Genomic DNA, 23,287 nt, shown 5'->3' with positions numbered 1-23,287 from the left:
ACAGTTGCCAGGGGGAGGGGGGGGGCTGTTGTATGAACCGCCACAACCTCATCCTGTGGTTTTATATTCGAATAATTTCTCTTTCTTTCAGTTTGCGTTTTAGAAGCTGAATTATTTTTAACTGGTGACAAATGTTTTTAATTTTCTGATTCCTCCCAAGATTTTGAGATTTATTCTGTTCTTCTTTTTTTTTTGCATTGTTTTAATGTCTTGAGTAAGAAGAAAAAATGTTAGTTGATTGATTAACTGTAAATATTATTAGGATGATTAACTCTGGAGGTGGTTGTCGGATGGCGGAGTTGCGCAGAGGGTGTAAATACGGTGTGGTTCACTCAACACGAGCGCTCGGGGACGCGGCGCGATTCGGATACTACGCTTCTCTGCTGAGCTGCTGACCCTGCCCCGCTCAATTTTAAACACTTTTTAAGTCCTTTTATCCTAAATTATTTCACTTGATTCTTCCCGTGTGATTTTGCGGAATGGAAAACGAAAAGGCGTCAAGCGAACGCTTCGAATCGGACGTGTTCGGTTTAGCGTTCTAGTACATATCAGTTCGGTGAGGCCGAGAATCCACCAGGCTGCTATACACGGCAAGAGACTGTTTTCAGAGTGTTGACGGAGATATCGAGGCCTTGGTGTAAAGCTTTAGATTTCTATAAATCATTTAGTGCACAAATGATATAATTCTACACGCGGTGCTTGTTACATTACAGATGAATGTATTCTTGATGATGATGATGCAGCAAAGATCTAAACCGGGTGGCGAATGCCACAGTGCTTTGCAGTACTCCGTACATGGTGATTGTAAATGGCAGAGAGTCTTGGTTGACTTCATTGTGCTTGAAGCCAGGAATCATGGGATGATTACTCTTCAGATCTGATTGCCATCAAGTACACATGCACAGCAAAAAGATTAAAATGAGCGGAAATGTTATGTCATAACGCAAAGCATTCGGAAAAAATAGATACATTACGTACCTGAAAGTAGATACAATAATAAAATTGTTGCGTATTTTAATCTTTTTGCCATGCATGCGTACCACTTTTGTCAGTCGCTAGAACTCTTATAAAGGTTCATTTTTCTGAGTTTCCATCTGTTCTTAGTGGTTTTAGATTTAGTAAGTCTCCTAAAGTCTCTTCGAGTCTCCGTAAAACTACTTAAAAATACTTTGGACTTAGGTGCTCTGGTTTTTTTTCCGAACACGTTCTGAGACGTCGGGATGCTTGTTTTGTAGGTATGTACAGTACTGTGGGATGTTAGTATTTATAGTGTTAAATTGGATAAAACATATCCATTGAGCTAAATGAAAAGACATAGTTTAGATATAGATTTGTTTCCAGTCTTGGATGAAAATTTAAGGTGGCGAGTGTGCCTCTGAAAGAAACCCCAGCCTCTAGCACCAGATTATTTCACCTGAACACCGTAAATAGTCACTTTCTGGCGGCCTTTAAGTTCCTGGGTAGTACATACAGTAGATGGAAAATGTATGTAGGTCTTTTAACACATTCCAAATATCGCATCTGAGACTATGCCGGACAGTCTAACGGACTATTGTAAATCTGTGCATGAACGTGGAAGTAGTCTAAAGACTGCATTTGCCTGGAATAGAAAATCGTCCGAAACACAGCCGTTAAGACACCTTTTCAAAAAGAATGTTTTCTTGAGATGGAAAAACACCGGACTAAGCCTACTTTGCTTTTCATATCTTACATTACAGAGCTGGTAAGGGTAGCAGGTGTTTCTCTCCGACTCGTTTATTTAATCTGAAGCCACTGATATGACTGTGTTGTAGTGTCGATAATGTACAGGTACAGCGGAAAAGGAAAATCCCGAACAGAGCCTGCGTGTGCTGAGGCGAAACCAGCATCCCCACTGGCAGAATTGACCAGATAAATGTCTAGACTGGGAGCTGCCCGTGTGTACATATCTGTGTGAAGTTTTGTTTGTTTGTTTGTTACTTTTTGAGACTCAGATTTACAGTCCTCCCAAATGTATTTCTTTGTATTATTCTCAGTTCAGATTGACTTCCTTTAACCTGCTGTTTAGAGAAAAAAAATCAATGGCTTGTTACATAATTGAAGCAAGGATGTGTTGCTGAATTTAGTTTTTACTAATAATAGCTTTGTTTTGTACTTGCTAACTGAAAATTGGTCATTTGTGATTTATTTTTTATTTTTAGATTTGATTATTTTATTTTATTTTTTAGATTAAAAAAAAAAAATCTGATCTTTCTGGGATTTTCCAAGCAAATGGGATACACTCCATAAACACTACACTACTTTCACACACAAATGTTGTTTTATAATTTAAATGATTTTTTCTTATGCTTTTCTCAGAATTTACTTGGGGGGCTTTTGTTTTCCAAGAGGGTGGGGGGAAGGGAAAACAGGTGAAGGTCAGGGGTCAAAGCTCATCCAAGACTGTAACTAGTGAATTTGTACAACCAAAGAAGTCTATTTTGTGGTTCAGGAAATAATAAAAGTTTACTTTTCATTTAACAAGCTAGTGTCCACGTTCTGTCATCTTATATTTACTGTACAATCTTCCATCTGAATGAAGAACCATTTTAAATGTTTTTGTCATTGGTATGGACTGTCAAAAATTTCATTGGATAACTGGCCCACTCCAGGTCATATGAGAGACGTGTTTAATGTGGTGCTGCCAAAAACCAGCGGGGCCTACTGCTCTCTCGGACTAGGGTTGTAGAGTGAATACTGGTCTACCCCACGGTATTAAACTCAAATCCTGGAGGACTATTGTGTCTGCAAGTGTTTACGGTCTCCTTTCATCAGCAGCCAATAAAGGCATATGGATTTGTAATAAGCCAATGAACAAATGTAATGAATTATAGATTTTTATGAATCATTGAATTCAGAGGCACTGTTGTTTACCCACCCATAACCATTGGATTATGAGAACCTTGGGCTGGAGATCGATAAGTTCACCCAGAAGACTGAAGTTCACCCAATGTGCTTGGTCAAAATACAGCAAATTTCAACAGCGTTTGTATTTTTTAAGGAGGACAAACTATTTTTAACATAGATAAAACTATAATGGAGCTTTATACATTTAATAAATCCGTTCTGCAAGTCCTGTTATCGTTTTTGCCTCGTATGTATGTTTGGAAATATGGGAGCACAAGGCCAAACTGGAAAGGGTAATGCGACAGGCTAGTCGGTCATTGTGGTAGACCGGATCTCTGTCGAGGAGCTCTATGTAAAACTTATGGAATATAAGGTCACAGATTTTTGGGTGACTTGAGCCATACACTGGTTGGCCAGCTGAGGAGGCAGAACCAGGGGGACGGTGCACAGGTGCTCCTGTAGCACCAGGATGAAGACAAAACGTTCTGCAGACTTTATCCCAGCCGGCATACGTCTGCACTATGAGCTGAGCAAAAACGAAGGATATCCCAGTATTACTTCATATTTATGTATTATGTTCTATATTGTTTTGTTGCGTGGAGCTGAATGCATTTCCTCTGTGTACTGTACGTTAATGTTTTTGGTTTTATTTTGTATTGCGTGTTGGAACCAAGTGAAATTGTCCCCATTGTGGGATAATAAAGTTCACTTGAACTTGGTGCTGAAACAGACCAAAAACCTGCAGACACTGTGGCGTCCCAAGAAATTGATTCCGACACCGTATACTGGCATCTATACGGTGCATCGGCAATTTATAGGCAATCCTGTATATCAGGGGTGGCAGACCTGTCCTGGAGGACCGCCCTGTCTCCTGATTTTGGCTGTTTCAGCAAGAGTGACTAATTTAAGTCATCGATTGGCAAGAGTCCACACACCTTGTTCTGAAGGCCTCAACTTGCTGCTGATTGAAAGGAAACCACAGATACCTGCAGACAACTGCAGCCCTCCTTGTGTAAGCGCCCCCTTCAGGCCGCACTGAGAATAACGAAGAGGCTGGCCTCACCCGCTCCCAGGCCCGTCGGTGACCGGTGGCCCTGATGCACTCTGGGTGTCCCCAGGCGCCTGGGAGCTTTGCTGTAAGTCTGATTATGTCACTGTGAGTCATTGCCCATAGGCATGGGCCCACTGTGGCCTTCCAAGGCTGAAGATGGCACTGCACCAGCACAAACTGCTGGAGAGGGGCTCTTGGCAAATCAGGATTTGTTAAGAGTTCAGATTTGCTGGAATGTGATTGAAATGAGGAGACCAGATTTGAAACGACATTACTTGTGCGCTGCTTCCATTTGATTCCTGGAGACTGGTGAAACTAGGATCCATTGCTTCCACAGAAGTAAGTCGGGAGTGTTGTCTGGTCTGCAAAGTCCCGTCGTGTTGACAATATACCTGCTCTGTCAGGGTTATCAAAGGCTGATTAAACACCTTTGAAATGCTATGAATTTGTAGCCAACATGCTCAGTCCATTCATACTCCCTTAGTTTTACTTTTTAATGTTCATTGACTAATTACCCAGTCCATCCTCACATTTCAAGCTTCTTCTGCTTGTCTGTGGTGCATTCAATCTGTGAATTTGGTGTAACTGATTAATATAGTGCCATTGCAGCTGAAATAAGGATTCAGTTGGCCCAGTTGATTAACTTTTCCTATCTAGAGGCTGCTAAAATTACTTCTTTCCCCTCAAGTAATTTGGCAGCCTTCCTGTAACAGTAAGTTGACCACGCTTTTTAAGAAGTTTAAATTCCATTCTTCCAAGAAAACTGAAAAATGTGTACTGTGTGTCGTAAGTCAGTATTTCCGTGAAAGGCAGCCTTTTCTCACTCTGTTTTAGAGTAAAATCCTTTGATTTTTTAAAATAATATACGAGGAGTAAGTTATAAAACATGAAATCATTAACATTAATGATTCCATTGAACCATTAATAAAGTCCACTACATGTTGAAAATTATGTTTAGCGTGTGTCCGTGTCCGTGCGTGCGTGCGTGCGTAATTATAGGGCGCCAATAATTCTTAGACCTGACCGTACAGTACCTTCCATTAGGCCATGCGGCATTTCTGAGAATACACACTGGAGTCTTCACAGGCACACACAAACACGACGATAATCACAGCTCCATGCTCGTGTTTCACTCCACGCTCTGTTCGTCCGCCAAAATGTGCGTCAGTCTGATTTGCATACTTGTTTTTGTGAACGCATTCTTTCAAGTGGAACTAGATCCACTTTTATCTAAAAATCGAAAATCATAAGCAGAAACGATCCACAACATCGTGACATTGACAGTGTTATTGGTGACATTTAATCTGCTCTGGCGCCACTTAAAATGCGAACTGTTATTGCTCTGTATTATCTATACATAATCTCTTGACGAAATAATCCTAGTACATAATGTAAAACCTAATCTCTTGGCAATCCTAGTTTTGTGTGTGATGTAGCGAGCAAGCAAACTATGCCACACCTACGGCAGAATGCTGTCACAGATTAAACGTTTATTTTGTAAGAATATTATTACCATATATGAGAAACCTACACTGCTTACTCTCATAACGTTTCGCAGAGGGCAGTCGGCAACCGATCAAGTTAGTCTATTTATTTGATCAACACACGCCGGCTTCACCAGAAGCAGCAAGTCACATTCACGCTACGGTGCCTAGTAGGGTTCAAATCTCTGCACTTACGCGATTTGGAAATTTAGATCTTTCTTTTCTCAATGAAGATGGGAGATATGATATTCGAAGAACTGGAGGATTTGATGCATTTTTCAGTCCATGACCTTCCAAACCGGGGCTATGCGGTCATGGAGGAGATCAGAAGACAAGGGAAACTCTGTGATGTCACCTTGAAGGTACGAAAAGCACCCGAGACGTATCTAGGTAGCTTGCTTGCTAATTTTCTGAGGAAACAACAGAACTGTGAATGTCTGTCTGAACGTGTTGCACTTGGCAGAGTGAGTGTAGAGCTCAAATAATTAGCCTGTCAACTAACTACTTCAATACCATACTCAAATGCAGCATGTAAATCATACATCTCTTTTCTCTCCCTAATGTTTTTGTAGTATAATTAAATTACTGTAGCTAGCTAATCGTCGTATTTGTAGCTTGGACTCCGGAAGAGGACAGTGTGGCTAGCAAACCAGCTAACTAGCAAGCTAATAAGATCACTTTATTTTAATGGCAAGTTAGAGCTGTATTAGCTTTATTAGTCCGGTATATTTTTGGCGTTATTCTCTGCGACACTGTTGGCATGGTAGTCCATGGCTTTGTTAGCCATATGGTTGGTCTTTGTGCCCGGGAAATTTCCTAGCAGTTAGTTAACGTTAGTGTGACATAACTAGGCAGCTATCGCCAGCAATTAGCTATGATCGATTAACTATAGCTAACAAGTTTGATTATTCCCAAATAGCAAGAAATTACCGTGGCTAGCTGACCTGGAGTTTAGTTGAGAGCAGTGCTACTGGCAGCATGTTTTCTGATGGGTATGTCTGTAATCTAGAAGAATTAACTGAATCAATTGTGTTGTGGCTAACGTTAGCTCAGTAGGAGGGGAGTTTAGTAATCCAGCTGCAGCACTGTAATTGTTACGGGAGAACCAGGTGATGAAGATTGTGATCTACCCAGAAAATAGTTTGCTATCCACCTATATTAAATGCAGCTTTTTTACGTTATCTAACTCGGATATTATTATAGCAGTTATTTCCTTGCTATTCTGATAACTTGATACTCCCGTTCGGAAACGTGGTGCCACACTGCTCCCATTGATGTTATTAAAAACTGCCTTAATGTTTCATATCATCCTTGGCTTTAATAGGTTTATGAAATATGAACAGTCGTAGCTCGTAGGCTACCCAATTGCCACTTCGCTAAGAGGAGGTAGTTAACATTATTCTCCACCACATATGCATTGCTTATGTACTATGCAAATAAACTATGCAAATATGACTTGCCACGCCAATAATAACGAGCTTTCCTTAAACAACAGGTGTCTTGATCTGTTTGTGGCTGCGCCCTGGGTTGCTATAAGCTTTAGATCACCCACTGCAGCAAATTTAATTTTCAAAAAACCAGTTTGTTCTTGCTTTCCTTGGTCGTGTACATGCACCCTCCCCGTTGAGTCATCAATACTGTTGTCCATCATTGCTCTCAATTTTACATGTGCTTTGGGATCGGATTTAGAGATGCTCTCATCGCCTGTTGTTGTCATGTCAAATTCATAATTTTCTTGTGGTTATTACTCATTGAGTCTGTTAGCCCAATAACCAGAAGAGGGGAAAAAAAACTGTGGACAGACTCGGCTTTGTGGTGCATTCATTGGCCACAGGGAAGTTCAACACCTGTTGTACATGCTATTGGCTAATTCATGGCCACAGTACAGGTTTACCTGGAGAATAAACTGCGCGGTCATGATTACGTAGCTTTTAAAAAAAATGAAATTGTTATTCATAAAAACCGGTTCCAAACATTTCTGACCCACATACTAAATAAGTATTGCTCACACACTATAATCTATTGGCTAAATACTGGTTCATCTGTATGGGCTCTGCGGGAATCATCAAAAAATGAGCGTGTAGGCTTGTCCATTTATTCTTTCCAGTTTACTTTAAGTTCGTATAAGCTTCTACAGTGTTTGGCAGGTAACACTGATCCTGCCATGAAGCTGTTGTTTGAAGAGGAGCTAGATTAAAAAAAAGAAAAAAGTTGTTGGTTGTCTCCGTCATTGCACTGCAGACAATAACTCATGTTTTGAATGATCAGCCACCTGCGTCAGCTGCGATCAATGGAGCTTTCTCCTTTACGCACGTAGCCGTGCTCGTTAGCCGTCACAAGGCCCTGGAAGCACGCACTCGGATACGCTGGCAGCTGCCGCAGGTTGAGTGTCCTTCTGCTAATCTCCTGGGCTCGGGGAAGGATTAATGCGACCGGATTAATTGCGCGGAGGAGCACAGTGGGTAAATGTCCTTGTGCCGGCTGCGCACCCTCCCTACGCATCTGCAATGTGCTTGCCTAAGCAGCATGCCAATTAGCCGCAGTTTACGAGCGCGAGTCCCGACCATGGGCCATGCCGTCCTGGCTGCGGCTAGCTAGGTGGGCGTTGCGTCAGTGGGCGTTGCGCCAATTTAAAGCGGGTGTATAGGCGATCTTTGGGCGCGAGCAGAATCTGGACAAGAATAAGAAAGATTTTGAATATACAGCGGCGAATAACCCACCCGCTCCTCTCCAGTCAGCCTCTCGGGGACGCGCAATTTTGATAGGCAGGTAAGGCCGCCTCCTGTCTGAGAGCTGTCCTGATTAGCTACCGGGAGCGACGGAAAACGGAAGTTCCTGAAAATCTGTCCTGGGACAGTCACAGATATCGTTTTTTTACCCAGAGTAGTTGGTTTATTGCTATCTCTTGGAATGTGAAGATAATTTCACCAAATATATCCAAAAGAAAAAACGCCTACCCCACCTTTAACATAACACAGCATAAGGAGGTGAACAGGCCATAATGCTCACCTTTCCTACCACTAAAATATACCTAATGCTTAGTTTACCTAAAAGCCGTATCTAGCACCGTGTCAAGCCTGGTCCTTAAACCCTCCAGTGTTTCTGCCTCCACTACATGACCTGGCAAGATATTCCACACAGCGATCACTCTATGTTGGGGGGAAGTGCTTCCTAATATCTGTACGTAATATGCCCCGGGAAAATCCCGTTTCCCTCGCCTATGTAATGCGAATTCTCTGCTGGCCCACTGACCGTCACGGCGCAGTAAGCCGCGTCAGAAACAAGGCTACTCCGGTCCTCAGTCTTCGTCCTCGTGAACATAATGACCTGATTGATTTGTATTGACTCTGGGGGTGGCGACCATTGACAAAGACTGAGAAACAAAGAAGAGGTTTTTCCACTGACTAAGAAAAAGTAAGAAAATGGCAAGCGCAGTTTGTGAACCCAAACATAGCCCCCTAACATTACACAAAGATTGTAAATTCCTATGGGGTAGCTATTTTAAGTCACGGAGGCCTACATGAGGACAAGACGGATGTTTACGAAAATGAGAAGTCGCCGTCCGCTAATGGCAGTTCTGTCACAAGATGTCTTTTGAAAATGTGGGGATTAAAATGAATCCTTTGAAGTGAGAAGAAATTAACTGGGATAAACTGTGTCAAATCCTCAAGAGCCATTGATATCTCTGTTCTGCCTGTCATGATTATAGCCATAAAAAGTCACTCTTTAGACTGTGTAATTTGTCAGATGTTGTTTTCTCCAGAATGGCTGGAGTGTACTGGCACTTCACCCTAACCTTAAAGTGGTGCCAACAATGCTGCTAAACTTCAGACCATTTTAGTCATCAATTAAAAGGAAGTAAGGGTGAAGTAAAGTGTCTTTTCAGTTGTTCTCAAGAGTCAGGTCGGAGAAGAGATGCCTTAGACCAGAGATGAGACTGAATGCTGACACAGTATTCAGTTTCACTGAGCATGAATAATTACATCATCATTATTTCATGTTGGATATTAGGCCTGTGTATTTTTTGTTGTTGTTGTTTTTTTTTGTAAAGTTTACAGGAAATCATTTTAAAGACATGTTGCATTTCTTAGTCCATATTTAGACTGTTATGCTCTGCACATTATTTCTTTGAGAATTAATAAGACTACCTTTTTGTGTTTAAAAAAATAAATAAAATAAAATAAAAATATCATATTACTGAATGACTGCCATCTCATAGGGTAAGGATAGAAATGTAATGTGGTTGAGCACTGTGGCTCTGTCCAGCAGGAAAAGGTCCGGAGCCTCGATGGATAAAGTTCACACTTCCTCTTCCTATTAGCCAAGGACAGGAACACACTGCGTTATCCCTGCGTGGGTTTCTGTGTTCGTGATCATGTGTGTTTTCCATCATTATATTTCTGTCAGAGAGACCAGGAGCCAGGAGCCTCCCCCGAGGCCTGTGTCCTACCTCAGCGCTTCACTTCAGCCCTTATTTGGCTAGAAACTTCTAGCCAAATAAGTTCTTGCTTTTCCAGGTTTAAATCACATCCAACTGGAAAAAAAGGCTCTGTAAAATCTATAAATCTCCAGTGAAGGAGGCGAGGGGCAGTGTGTGCACTTGGCCTAAACGCAGGGCTCAGCAGAAGGGTGCACATTTTCTGTGGTGCGTTATGATTTTTTCAGTGGTGCGTACTGAGTGTGAGCTTTCCTACTTGACGTCTGTACCTTGTTTTACAAGAATGTGTAAAAACGTCAGTAGCAGGTTGTGCTCCTTTAAATGGCAAAAATGGTCAATGGCAGGCTTTTATATAGCGCCTTTATCCAAAGCGCTGTACAATTGATGCTTCTCCATTCACCCATTCATACGCACACTCGCGATTGGCTGCCATGCAAGGCCCCGACCAGCTCGTCAGGAGCATTTGGGGGTTAGGTTTCTTGCTCAGGGACACTTCGACACAGCCCGGGCGGGGGATCGAACCGGCAACCCTCTGACTGCCAGACGACTGCTCTTACCGCCTGAGCCATGTCGCCCCCTTCACGCGTTACCCTGCCTGGCTCCTGTAGTCACGGCTGAACTGCATTCACACTGTTGCGGAAAAGAAACCATTTGTCGTGTGCGGGGAACCTGGCTGTTAATGGTGCGTGTCAGTTACACAGATATTTACTCGGGTTGTGTTACATACAGTGGACACAAAATGGCGTACCCTCCAAAATTAAGAGAGGCGCAGACTAGCGGAGCATAAATATGAGAAATTAGAGTCACACACAAGTTCCTCCTTGAAGTGTTTTCGTTAACTAACGTTTCCACGATACGTTTGTCAACAATACCTCAGATTGTGTTACATGGAGGAGCCTCAGTGGTTTGAAGCCGACAGAGAACAGAGAACTGTATCAGAGAACTTATGATACAGTGGTTATCACGGAAAGGTACTGCCTTTTGTTGTGATTCATGAACTGCATTTCGGGTAGTACCCCCCTGGACAGTGTTTTGCTGCGGTGTGCCTGTGTGTTGGGGTCCGAGTGGGTTTACCACAGATAAGTCCCTTTTTTTACCCTAAAACCTTTAATGTACATTCATGTGAAAATAAAACTCTGCAATGCTGTTGCAGTCAGACACATAAGCAGCTTCCTCCTGATATTTAAAGTCTGTTGAGAGCAGCTGTGTAGAGGCTCTTCATACAGCGCTTAGTCATACAAGTGTCCTTTTGTGTTCTCAGTGCTTCCTCCTCAGTGTTATGAACTGGCCGGTGGTTAATATTAGCACTGTTGATTTATGTTAATTCGCATTCCTTATTTTCACTGCAACCTGCAAAGATTAGGCTGTTTTATTAGACGCTCGATCTCCTGGCTGGGCTGCCTCTGGTATTGGGGTCGTCTTTACGGCTGAATTCCAGTCCGGTGAGTTGAATGTCCGGTTCTTCGGGTGGACTAGTGCTTCGAATGAAACTGGACCTGGATTCAGGTGTTGCCTCAGTCACTTTGCCTTGCCCCAAAATCAAGGCCAGAGTAGCTTTTAAAGGTTATTTCTTTTAGTTTTTGCAGTAGTATTATGAGTGGAAATAAAGTCTTTGTGTAATGGAGACTCGGGCCACAGCCGGGCCGACATTGGCTCTGGCGGTAAGGGCAGTCGGAGGGTTGCCGGTTCGATCCCGTCCTGAGTGTATCGAAGTGTCCCTGAGCAAGACACCTTAACCCCCGATTGCTCCTGATGCTTTGCATGGCAGCCAATCGCCATGAGTGTGTGTGTGTGTGTGTGTGTGTGTGTGTGTGTGTGTGTGTGTGAACGGGCGAATGAGAAGCATCAATTGTACAGCGCTTTGGATAAAGGCGCTATATAAATGCCAACCATTTACTTGCTCACCATCGGGCACTTCACTCAAGGATGGGTGCTTTAGCAGAACCTACCACCAGGTCGCCCCTAACCAGGAGGCATTTTGTTTAGGTTTGTCTGCTTTTTCCCGTGGTTCACCATGTGGCCAGAGGCAGAAAGTGGCAGGTTCAGTTTGCGCAGAGCCTGCGCTTCCTCAGACCGCCTCTAGATGGCGCGCCGTGGGGTTCTGCACAGGATCTGTGCCCGTTCCTCCATGGCTCACTCTTGCTCTCACCATCACCCTGAGACCAGAGCTCTCTAACAAACTCTCCTTGCCTCGCCCTTGCAGGTGGGGGACCACAAGTTCAGCGCCCACCGGATAGTCCTCGCCGCCTCCATCCCCTACTTCCACGCCATGTTCACCAACGACATGATGGAGTGCAAACAGGATGAGATCGTCATGCAGGGCATGGACCCCAGGTGCGGTGAAGTTAAAACCGTCGGAATCGTTCCTCACGATGCATTAAAATGTTTTGAAATGTCTGTTGGTGGGAAGCGCGAGGTTCATCAAGTGCTCGCTGGGAAATGTTTGTTGTTCCGATTTTTATCTAGCTCCGGAACAAAGTTTGTTTTTATGTTCCGTGGCCTAGTTTATTCTTGATTTTGATTTAATATTTATTAAGGCAGTGGATATAAAACTCTGGAGCGAAAATTGGTTTTCTGCCACACCTGTTCCTTCTGAAAATGGCAGCAAAAACAGAATGATTACCCTAAAAGGCACAGTTGGCTGTCCTCAACTCTCTCGGCCCATTAGACGTGTCTGTGAAATTCCTCCAGCGCACTGACAGTGGAATGTGAATCCCTCCTCCATTTTGGCTCTGAGCCTTCACCCCCTCCGCACGGAAGGCTCTCCCCCTACCTGTGGCCTCTGTGGTCTGACAGACTGCAGACTCCAGCACACGCTGTATAACCGCGGCCCAGCCTCCCACACTGTGCAGAGCTGCTCCGTCTCTCCCTGGAAAGAGGGATGGTTGAAAGAGGACCGTGTGGGTACGAGTGTGTAGGTGAACGAACAGTACGGTCCTCAGTGTTCAGTTGGTTCTGGCTCTCACTGTTTGTTCTCTTTTCTCATCCACCCCCCTGCCCCCCCCCCACTCCCCGTGCCTCTCCCCATGCCTCCTCTCAACCCTCCACCCACCCTCTCCTCCCTGTGCTCCTCTCCACCCTCTCCTCCCCGTGCTCCTCTCCTCCCCGTGCTCCTCTCCACCCTCTCCCCCCCGTGCTCCTCTCCACCCTCTCCTCCCCGTGCTCCTCTCCTCCTCCCCGTGCTCCTCTCCTCCCCGTGCTCCTCCCCCCCCCTCCCCGTGCTCCTCCACCCTCTCCTCCCCATGCTCCTCCACCCTCTCCTCCCCGTGCTCCTCCACCCTCTCCTCCCCGTGCTCCTCTCCCCCCCCCCCGTGCTCCTCTCCACCCTCTCCCACCCCCTGTGCTCCTCTCCACCCTCTCCCCCCCCCTCCCCGTGCTCCTCTCCTCCCCCCCGTGCTCCTCTCCACCCTCTCCCCCCCCCTCCCCGTGCTCCTCTCCTCCTCCCCGTGCTCCTCTCCTCCTCCCCGTGCTCCTCTCCTCCCCGTGCTCCTCCCCCCCTCCCCGTGCTCCTCCACCCTGTCCTCCCCATGCTCCTCCACCCTCTCCTCCCCGTGCTTCTCCACCCTCTCCTCCCCGTGCTCCTCTCCCCCCCCCGTGCTCCACTCCACCCTCTCCCCCCCCCTCCTCCCCGTGCTCCTCTCCTCCCATGCCTCCTCTCCACCCTCTCCCCCTCTCCTCCCCGTGCTCCTCTCCACCCTCTCCCCCCCGTGCTCCTCTCCACCCTCTCCCCCCCGTGCTCCTCTCCCCCCTCTCCTCCCCGCAGTGCCCTGGAGGCCCTGATAAACTTTGCGTATAACGGGCACGTGGCCATCGACCAGCAGAACGTGCAGGCGCTCCTCATCGGAGCCAGCTTCCTGCAGCTGCAGAACGTCAAGGACGCCTGCTGCTCCTTCCTCCGAGAAAGGTGACCACCATCCCCCCGTCCCCCCATCCCCCCGTCCCCCCGATAATGCTCCAGCCAGGCTGTTCATCACACATACCTGCGTTCATCCCGCGACCTTATCGAGAACCTCTCCCAACCGCGTATTACTGAACCTTTATTTAAAATCGCAACTACGGAGGGAGAGACCCGTAATTACCACACTGCTGAGTGAGTGCAACATCAGATAAAACCAGTACAAAGAGATGCATTTCGACGTAAAATCAAGCTCTGGAATTGTTGCAGGAACAGCAATGAGTCCGTCATTAGTGTATTTTATAAGATTACGTGCGATAGACTTGGTTTGAGAGGAGATGAGCTCATGGGTCGGTTTCCTTTCTTCTGTCTTTGTCCTTCTGTCGGGGCGGAGAGAAGGACAAAGACAGAAGAAAGGAAACCGACAAGCTCTGGAATTGTTGCAGGAACAGCAACGAGTCCGTCATTAGTGTATTTTATAAGATTACGTGCGGTAGACTTGGTTTGAGAGGAGATGAGCTCATGGGTCGGTTTCCTCCCCCCCCCCCCCCCCCCCCAGACTCCACCCTAAGAACTGCCTGGGCGTGCGGCAGTTCGCCGAGACCATGATGTGCACCACGCTCTACGACGCCGCCAACAGCTTCGTGCACCAGCACTTCGTGGAGGTGTCCATGTCGGAGGAGTTCCTGAGCCTCCGCCCGGAGGAGGTGCTGGAGCTGGTGGGGTGCGACGAGCTCAACGTCAAAGCAGAGGAGCAGGTCAGCCCCCTCCGCCCGCCCGAAACGCACCCCAACCCTGTCCGTCAGCTCGGGAGAGAGACGCGTGTGAATATTCATCACTCTGCACCACTGCTTATGTCCTCCTGAGAGCCAGCCGTTCACTTTTGAATCTCTGGTCTTTTGAACTCAAAAAGACTCATCTCGTATATTCTACTTTGCTGAAACCTACACGCCCTGCGATGGACTGGCGACCTGTCCAGGGTGTATTCCTGCCTTTTCGCCCAATGTATGCTGGGCTAGGCTCCAGCCCCCCTGTAACCCTGTTCAGGATAAGCGGGTTAGGATAATGAATGAATGAAACCTACACTACAAATATAAAATAAGATGGTATGGACGTCTATATACCTCTATGTACTATATAGAGGTTTTGGGAGGATTAGCATGTGTCTGCCGGGATGGGTGTGCTGATGTTCTTGGTGTTTGCTTCTGCAAGCGTAACACCTCACTGATACTACTGAAATGAAAGAGAAATGTGAGAAGCGAGGTGAGAATATCCAGATTATCCCAACGACTCCCTGGAACCGTGCATTAATGGAAGAAACCACTCCGGGAAAATCCTGCAAACATGAGTTTTCAGCATTTAGAGCGATTAGGTGCTGGGAGCTCTGAATAGCACTTCAGCACAGCCTGAGGCTGATACCAGCCCCCCTCCCTCACCGAGCAGAGCTGTTCAGTTTCTCCCTCTAAAGGCTGCTTTAAACAGGACTGTGTGGGTACGAGTGTGTAGGTGAATAAAACAGTATGTTATTCAGTGTTCTGTCGGTTCCGGCTCTCACTGTTCTCACCTCCACAAAAACAGCAGCTGATCGGTAGAATCGGGTGTGCTGAGTACAGGATGGTGGATCTCCAGGAACAGGGTCGGGAACCGCTGCAGTGGAGCATCTCCGTAGACCAGTGGTCCTCACTCCTGGTCCTGGAGAGCCGCAGGGTGTGCTGGCTTTAGGTGTTGCTCAGCACTTAATTGATCAATTAAAGCAGTTAATTAGATAACATAAGGTAATGGGAGAACAGGCCATTCAGCCCAGCAATACTCGCCTTTTCCTTCCACTCAGTATAGCTACTGCCTAGTTTGCCTAAAAGCTGAATAGTATCTAATCCCATATCAAGCCTGGTCTTGAAAGCCCCCAGTGTTTCTGCCTCCACTACAACACTCCTCCATTACAGTGAGAGAGTGTGCGTTAGCTTCTTGTGTCTGAACGGGGTGCTGACATTAAGCAGGCCCACCCTGTGGCTCCCCGGGACCAGCGGTGAGGAGCGGTGCCGTACGCCGGGGCCTCCGCTGACGCTGCCCCCGTCCCTGTCCCCTCCTGCAGGTGTTCGAGGCGGTGCTGGCCTGGGTTCGGCACGAGCAGGAGGACCGGGAGCCCAGGCTCCCCGAGCTGCTGTCCAAAACCCGCCTGCCCCTCTGCCGGCCCCAGTTCCTGGCCGACCGCGTGCAGCAGGACGAGCTCGTGCGCTGCTGCCACAAGTGCAGGTGAGGGGGCGGGGCCTGTGCATGGGGGCAGGGCCTGTGCAGGGGGGCGGAGCGTGTGGAGGGGGGTGGGGCCTGTGCAGGGGGGCGGGGTGTGTGCAGGGGGGCGGAGCGTGTGGAGGGGGGTGGGGCCTGTGCAGGGGGGCGGGGCATGTGCAGGTGAGGGGGTGGGGTGTGTGTATGGGGGTGGGGCCTGTGCATATGAGGGGGTGGGGCCTGTGCAGGGGGGCGGGGCGTGTGCGGGGGGCGGGGCGTGTGCAGGTGGTTGGGTGGAGGGAGTATACAGGTGGGCTGGAGGGACTGTACAGGTGGGCTGGAGGGGAGTGTACAGGTGAGGCAGGCAGAGTGTGCAGGTGAGGAGGGCAGGGTGTGTGCAGGGGGGTAGGGTGGGCTGGAGGGAGTGTACAGGTGAGGCGGGCAGGGTGTGTGTAGGGGGGTAGGGTGGGCTGGAGGGACTGTACAGGTGGGCTGGAGGGACTGTACAGGTGGGCTGGAGGGACTACAGGTGGGCTGGAGGGACTGTACAGGTGTGCCGGGCAGGGCGTGTACGGGGTGAGGGTAGGCAGTGTGCACACAGGAAGAGTGCGTTTTCCATGTTCCTAAATGCCTGCACTGTTGTCTCCTTTTTGCTTTCATTGTGTCACGCCCTAATGCAATTCAAGAAATTGGATCAGTTCGGATTTATTTTTAGGCTGTTTGGCCTAAACAGTTCCCCAGGAATGTGCCCTTTGGGGAATGTGTATATGCGTGCAGCACATTTCAGAGGTGCTTGTTTACAGTGAGAGTAAGTGGTTGGAAGGTGGAGGATAGGGGCTTTAGTTGAGTTTATATGGGAGGACCTGCAGTCTGTGCCTCATTAACGTGTGTGTGTGTGGTCTGGCACAGGGACCTGGTGGACGAGGCCAAAGATTACCACCTGATGCCCGAGCGCCGGCCCCACCTCCCCTCCTTCAAGACCCGGCAGCGCTGCTGCACCTCCATCGCCGGCCTCATCTACGCCGTGGGGGGGCTGAACAGCGCAGGTGCCCCCCGACCCCCGACCCCCGACCCCCGACCCCTGCTCAACCAACACTCACACAGCGAGGGCCCATCCGCTTCAGGATTCTGTGCCAACTTCCGCTCTTAATTGTTTAATTAGCTAAATGATGTCTCGATCGGACATTTGTATATGGACCAGCTGCAGACTGCAAGTGTATTGAAAGATTGTACTGTGCTCAAGTACAGGAGTGAACCAACATCATTTCTAGAGCTGTCAGAATAATAAATGAATGTAATTGGTTCGAACAGAAACCAGCTCGCAGAATGGCCCTCCAAGACCGGAGTTGTGCACCCCTGCTCTGAACACACTGAGCATTTCACCTCGTGCTTAAATCAGTGAAGGGGTCCAGTTTTGTAGTCTGCATTTCACAAGGGCATAGGGCTCTAATTAGGATTAATGTGGTGGGGGGGGGCAATCAAAAAGTGCTTTGCTAATTCGAACCCTGCTCTGTCTAGGTGACTCACTGAATGTAGTGGAGGTGTTTGACCCAATCGGGAACTGCTGGGAGCGCTGTCAGCCAATGAGCACGGCTCGGAGCCGTGTGGGCGTGGCCGTGGTGAACGGGCTGCTCTACGCCATCGGCGGATACGACGGCCAATCGCGGCTCAGCACGGTGGAGGTGTACAACCCAGAGACGGACACGTGGACGCGCGTAGCCAGCATGAACAGCCAGCGCAGGTGAGAGTGTGCGTGAACAGCCAGCGCAGGTGAGCGTGTGCGTGAACAGCCAGCGCAGGTGAGCTGTTCATGCATTTACTTGTGCGCAACTTCCTTTACTTTTATAATTATACTATATTTTTATAATTACATGATACATTGACTGTGGCTCGTCTGTGATATGCTGGGGGTTTCCTTAGCGAGTGTCGCTCTGATCCCAAAGCCATGCTCACATCCTCTCTCTCTGTTTATCTCTGTTCATCCCTGTTTCTCCAGTGCGATGGGTACAGTGGTGGTGGACGGACACATCTACGTGTGCGGAGGTTACGATGGCAAATCCTCTCTCAGTTCAGTAGAGTGCTACTCGCCAGAGGCAGACCGGTAAGTGTGTCCCCTGTCTTCAGTGGCTGCACCCCTTCACCATATCCGCATCTTCGGCCACCACAGGCCGCCTGGCGCCTCCCCCTCTCCAAACTTCCACCTCCCGCTCAGGAGTCCTGTCTGTTCTGGCTCCACGGTGGTGGATCGAACTCCCCGTGGAGGTCAGAACAGCAGAATCTCTTTCCACCTTCGAGCGCAGACTGAAGACTCACCTTTTCAAGCTGCACCTCTCCCTGTCCCTCCCTACCTCCCTGTTAAACATTAAGTGTTTTTTGCTTGTCTATTAGGATGATACCTTTGCTAGTTTTGTTTGGCTAGGTAAGCTGTTTTATTTTTGCGTGTTGCAGTATTACTATTCAAAATAAAGAAATAAATAAAATTCCGGTGATCAAATAGGCCCTGGTCCTTATCTTTGTTGTGCAGGTAGCAGTCAATTGTACTTCCCTCTAGGTTCTTAACACCGTCTGCCAAATGCCATTAATGTAATGTAATGTCATCTCTGGCTGTGTTTACACACAGCTGTGTCCATGGCGTCTGACTCACCACCTCCACAGCGGTGATGGAGTTTATTTTACAAATTTACCGGTTTGTCAGGGCTTTTGTTTTCATTCTTGCGTTACATTTGTGGTTTGAAGGTGTTGAAGGCGACTGTTGCGAAATCACACGGCGCATTTTTCACTTCTAAGAAATGATCGCCATCTAGTGTATGCAGCCGGAATTGCAAATTTGCATTATCTGCGATGTTATAGGAAAAAGAACTAAACACACTTTTAATGCTTTGACGGTTAAGTGGGATACAGAATAAAAAACCCAGGCTCCAGGCTTTTGAAACCAATTTCATTATTTCATGTTGAAATGAATTTTCTAGACTCAGTGAGCCCTTTTAGGTAGACCACATGCAAATTTTTATCAGCAAATTTGCATGTGGGCAGAAAATCGCACCTAACTTGAGTTTCTGATTGCCAACATGACTCGTTCTTGAACAAATCTCTAAATACAGTGGACATGGAGCGTTCAATCTGTCGTGCACCTGTGTAAGTGTGGCCCTGTGTGTGTGTGTGTGCGTGTGCGTGTCCCTGTGCAGGTGGACGTTGGTGACGGAGATGAGTGCCAGTCGCAGTGCAGCAGGGGTGACTCTGTTCGACGGACGGATCTTCGTTTCAGGCGGTCACGACGGCCTACAGATCTTCAACACGGTGAGCGTCCTCATCTGACCAGTGTTACGTTATTGGCTCCAGATACGCTGAATGAACACCGCAATAGTGAGTTTAATTATGCATGATTTGTCAATTCTTTCGAGGTTCTCAATGAGTGCCCAACCACATTCATAAGTGCATTCATTGGTTCGACAAGTGCAGTCTGTCAGGGTTTGTCAAGCCGCGGATTCTATATTCAGTCCATAAATCTGGCCTGTACAGACATGAGTCAAAGGAAGATGCTTCACCAGACACACGATCACGGCACCACTGCGGTCTGCTGGCGAGGAGGAAGATGTGGTCATTCTTCCCCCTCAAAACGTTTATACGTTTAATATGATTTATGAAACCATAAAAGAACAGAACGCAGCGTCTGAGAGACCCGAGGAGATGACCTGAAGTGAACTGCAGGGTGACGGTAAGACGAGCCTCGAGCCTCGACGTCCGTGAGCATCGTGGTGTAATTCCCCTCCCGTCCTGCAGGTGGAGTACTACAACCAGCACACGGCCTCGTGGCACCCCGTGGTGGGCATGCTGAACAAGCGGTGCCGGCACGGCGCGGCCGCCCTGGGCAGCCAGCTCTACGTGGCCGGGGGCTACGACGGCTCGGGCTTCCTGAGCGGGGCGGAGGTGTACAGCTCGCTGGCCGACCAGTGGAGCCACCTGGTGGCCATGAGCACACGGCGCAGCCGGGTCTCGCTGCTGGCCAACTGCGGCCGGCTGTACGCGGTGGGCGGCTACGACGGGCAGTCCAACCTCGGCTCGGTGGAGATGTACGACACCGACACCAACCGCTGGACCTTCATGGCCCCCATGGTGTGCCACGAGGGCGGGGTGGGCGTGGGCTGCATCCCGCTGCAGCCGGCCTAGCCCCCGCCCCCCCGCCCCCGCCCTGAGGGGAGACCTCTTCTGCTTTTTATTTTTAATTTTAACGTTTTCTTTTGAAAAGGCTGATCAGACTTCCAAAAAAGGAATCGTGACGATGATGATGATGATGATGATGATGGTGGTGAGGGTGAGGATCAGGACGTGATGGTCGTGGCGAGATGCAGCGGCTCTCTTCCTGAGGAGAGGTAGTGACTGAACGGTTGTTTCTTTTTTCGGGCCTTTCATTTCAAGCCTTGTGGAATGGGTCACCTGTACATGGTCGCGCACACACACACACACACACACTCTGCTGTCCTCCTCTCGTTGGAGTTGGTGGACGGGGGAGGCGATGTTTTCGGTTTCCGTTGGATCATGTCGTGGAGCCCTGCGGTCCGCTGACGGGCCTGAGAATGGCTGACCCGGGACAGGGACGTGGAGCAGGACGAGCCGGGTCCTGTCCAGAGACCCGGAGGACTCCAGAACTGTTCGGACTGAAACGGGAACGGGAGGGGAACGTCCTAACGGGCCACCTCTCCGGAATAGGTCTACCTGCGCCTGCAACACACAGGGTGTGCATATTTCTCAAACATTTCTTTCCATTACAGCCTGGGGAACGGTGTACTAGCAAAGAGTGCAGTAGAGGTGTGTGTGCAGTCTACCTGCTGTACAGCGGTGGAGCTGTGTGTGTGCAGTCTACCTGCAGTACAACAGTGGAGCTGTCTGTGTGTGCAGTCTACGTGCTGTACAACTGGAGCTGTGTGTGTGTGCAGTCTACCTGCTGTACAGCAGTGGAGCTGTGTGTGTGTGTGTGCAGTCTACCTGCAGTACAACAGTGGAGCTGTATGTGTGTGCAGTCTACCTGCAGTACAACAGTGGAGATGTGTGTGCAGTCTACCTGCTGTACAACAGTGGAGCTGTGTGTGTGTGCAGTCTACCTGCAGTACAACAGTGGAGCTGTGTGTGTGTGCAGTCTACCTGCTGTACAACAGTGGAGCTGTGTGTGTGTGCAGCCTACCTGCAGTACAACAGTGGAGATGTGTGTGTTGTCAGTGGACACTGCAGTAAGAGCAGTAGGTTCTTTGGGACATAGAGGAAGCATGATTGGGTTTTACCAGTGCTGTCCAGAGCAGGATCTTACTGCTGTGAAATCACCTGCAAACAGCTGTTCTCACACACACACACACACACACACACACACACACACACACACACACACACACACACACACACAGACACAGACACAGACACTGGGAGGGGGAGGTGCACATAATTATTTTTAACTGGAATACTGAGGGAAGGGAGGGGGATACGGCTTAATACGGTACAGCATGACGGCACTCAAGGTTATTTACACAGAAGCTAGTTCATTACTGGGAGAAAATATTGAACAATTTCTTTGTTCAATATTATATTGAACAATTATGTGTTGAGTTGGTTAATTCACAGAATCTTCCTTTATTATTATTATTATTATTATTATTATTATTATTATTATTATTATTATTATATCATTTTCAGTATAAACTTAAATGGGAATTTCTACTTTGCACCAGAGCACAGAAGCTAATGAATTGTTGTTGGAGGGGTGGGAGACGGATCTGGATGCAACGCTGTCAGTCGTAACCCTGTCTGGGGTTCAAATAAGAGATTTATTTGGGGTTTGTAACCGATTAAGACGCGTCGAGTCCCAGCAGAACTGATGTCAGAATGTACCCCCTGCTGCTCCACTGTCCCGTTCCTCATACGCGCCAGGCTAGGGACGGGTACAGGCCAAAAAAAAAAAAGAAAAAAAACACAACCTGACACGTGCTGCTGGCGTTTTTCACACTCGGACGTGTTTTGCGGCGCGTGCCGTAAAAACACGGTGTGACTTGAGAGTGACATCAGGTGACATTACGATGACCGAGAGCGCGGCCAAAGTTACCTCAGTGTCGGCTGCTTTCTCCTCGTGGTCACAGCTCTGGCTAGTGTGTAATCTTGTGACACGCTGGTGTGTCATTTTAATAGGACACCTTTTGATACCAAAAAAACAAAAAAAAAACAAAGCAGCTTGCATCCCGGCAGCCGTTCAACGTTCTTTACAACATTCTCACAATGTTCTTACAGCGTTAACGATGGCGACGTTGCAAGACTTCGTGCTAACTAGCAAGCTTGTCACCTTGGAGGGGACCGACTTAAAATGTTAACATTCCATCTGAAACCGGGGCCACTTCGGTCTCTGTTCAGTGGCTCTGATTTCCATTGGGCAGTGGCATTTTGTTCTACAGACACATACATATAAGACTTAGGCCCGGGTTCAACATAACCAGACTGCTCTCTATCTACTTTTCAGCGACAGAGCAACAGCATTTTTGGCAGCAGCCGAATTTAATATTTGCGTGAAGAAAACTTTGTCAAAGTGAAGGAAAAATCGTGTAATCAAATCTGTTGCTGCAGTCTGATGCAAGATAAATTTAACGTGGGATTAACTACTGTGAACTCATAATTTTGATGTTAATAATCGTCATTGCTGCATTTTTCTGCTGATATTATTGTAACGTACATTTTTTGTATCTTCCGATTATGATTGCAGTATTTTTTACAACTGATTTTTGGTACTGTACCTCAAGACTTCTTAATATTTATTTTTCGTTATGTATGTTTTCACTTAGTGCATTTGCACGTACCTGTTAATAACTTTTAACTCTTGGAAAAAAAACTTTAAATTGTTATTATTGTTATAATTATTGAAATCTAAATCTGAATGTTAATTGAATATGTCGATCTCTCTTCTGTCCCCCGGTGTTTTCTACGTCTCTTGGTGACGCGAACACTGGCGGGTGATTGTTGAACATTAAAGGAAAAGGACTTCCATTTCCAATTTCTTTCCATTGAAAGTACAACTGGGATTATTGTTTTGTTGAGTAGGAATGGCTGATAAAATAATATGTACAAATGCAGTGGTTTTGTATCTTTACACGCTCACTTGAGATGGGTTATATGCACCACAACTTTTAAGAGCAGGCAGTTTCGGCCTCAACTGAAGATTTATATTTCTTCTCATATTTTTTTATTTTAGGAAAGCAACGATTTTCCTTATTTTCTTCCACTGTCATGAACTTCCATCATTGTAGTTTTTCCTGTAGTTTTCCCACTTCACATCATGGACATGCTTTCACAGTCAC

The 23,287-nt window shown here is 47.5% G+C and overlaps 1 protein-coding gene across 1 annotated transcript; it reads left to right on the top strand.

The window, feature by feature from the left end:
- Window positions 1-5,468: 5,468 nt before the first annotated feature.
- Window positions 5,469-22,976, top strand: klhl18 (kelch-like family member 18). Its single transcript, XM_061253511.1, has 11 exons — window positions 5,469-5,762; window positions 12,042-12,172; window positions 13,602-13,742; window positions 14,293-14,491; window positions 15,826-15,986; window positions 16,869-17,005; window positions 17,478-17,700; window positions 17,956-18,060; window positions 19,145-19,256; window positions 19,740-21,007; window positions 21,038-22,976. The coding sequence occupies exons 1-10, from the start codon at window positions 5,628-5,630 to the stop codon at window positions 20,124-20,126; spliced, it is 1,731 nt and encodes a 576-aa protein (XP_061109495.1). The 5' UTR covers window positions 5,469-5,627; the 3' UTR covers window positions 20,127-21,007; window positions 21,038-22,976.
- Window positions 22,977-23,287: the final 311 nt, after the last annotated feature.

The sequence above is a fragment of the Conger conger genome, chromosome 9, assembly GCF_963514075.1.
Source record: "Conger conger chromosome 9, fConCon1.1, whole genome shotgun sequence".
Lineage (NCBI taxonomy): Eukaryota > Metazoa > Chordata > Actinopteri > Anguilliformes > Congridae > Conger > Conger conger.
The sequence above is the reverse complement of the archived record's forward strand: the minus strand, read 5'-3'. Positions and strand labels throughout refer to the sequence as shown.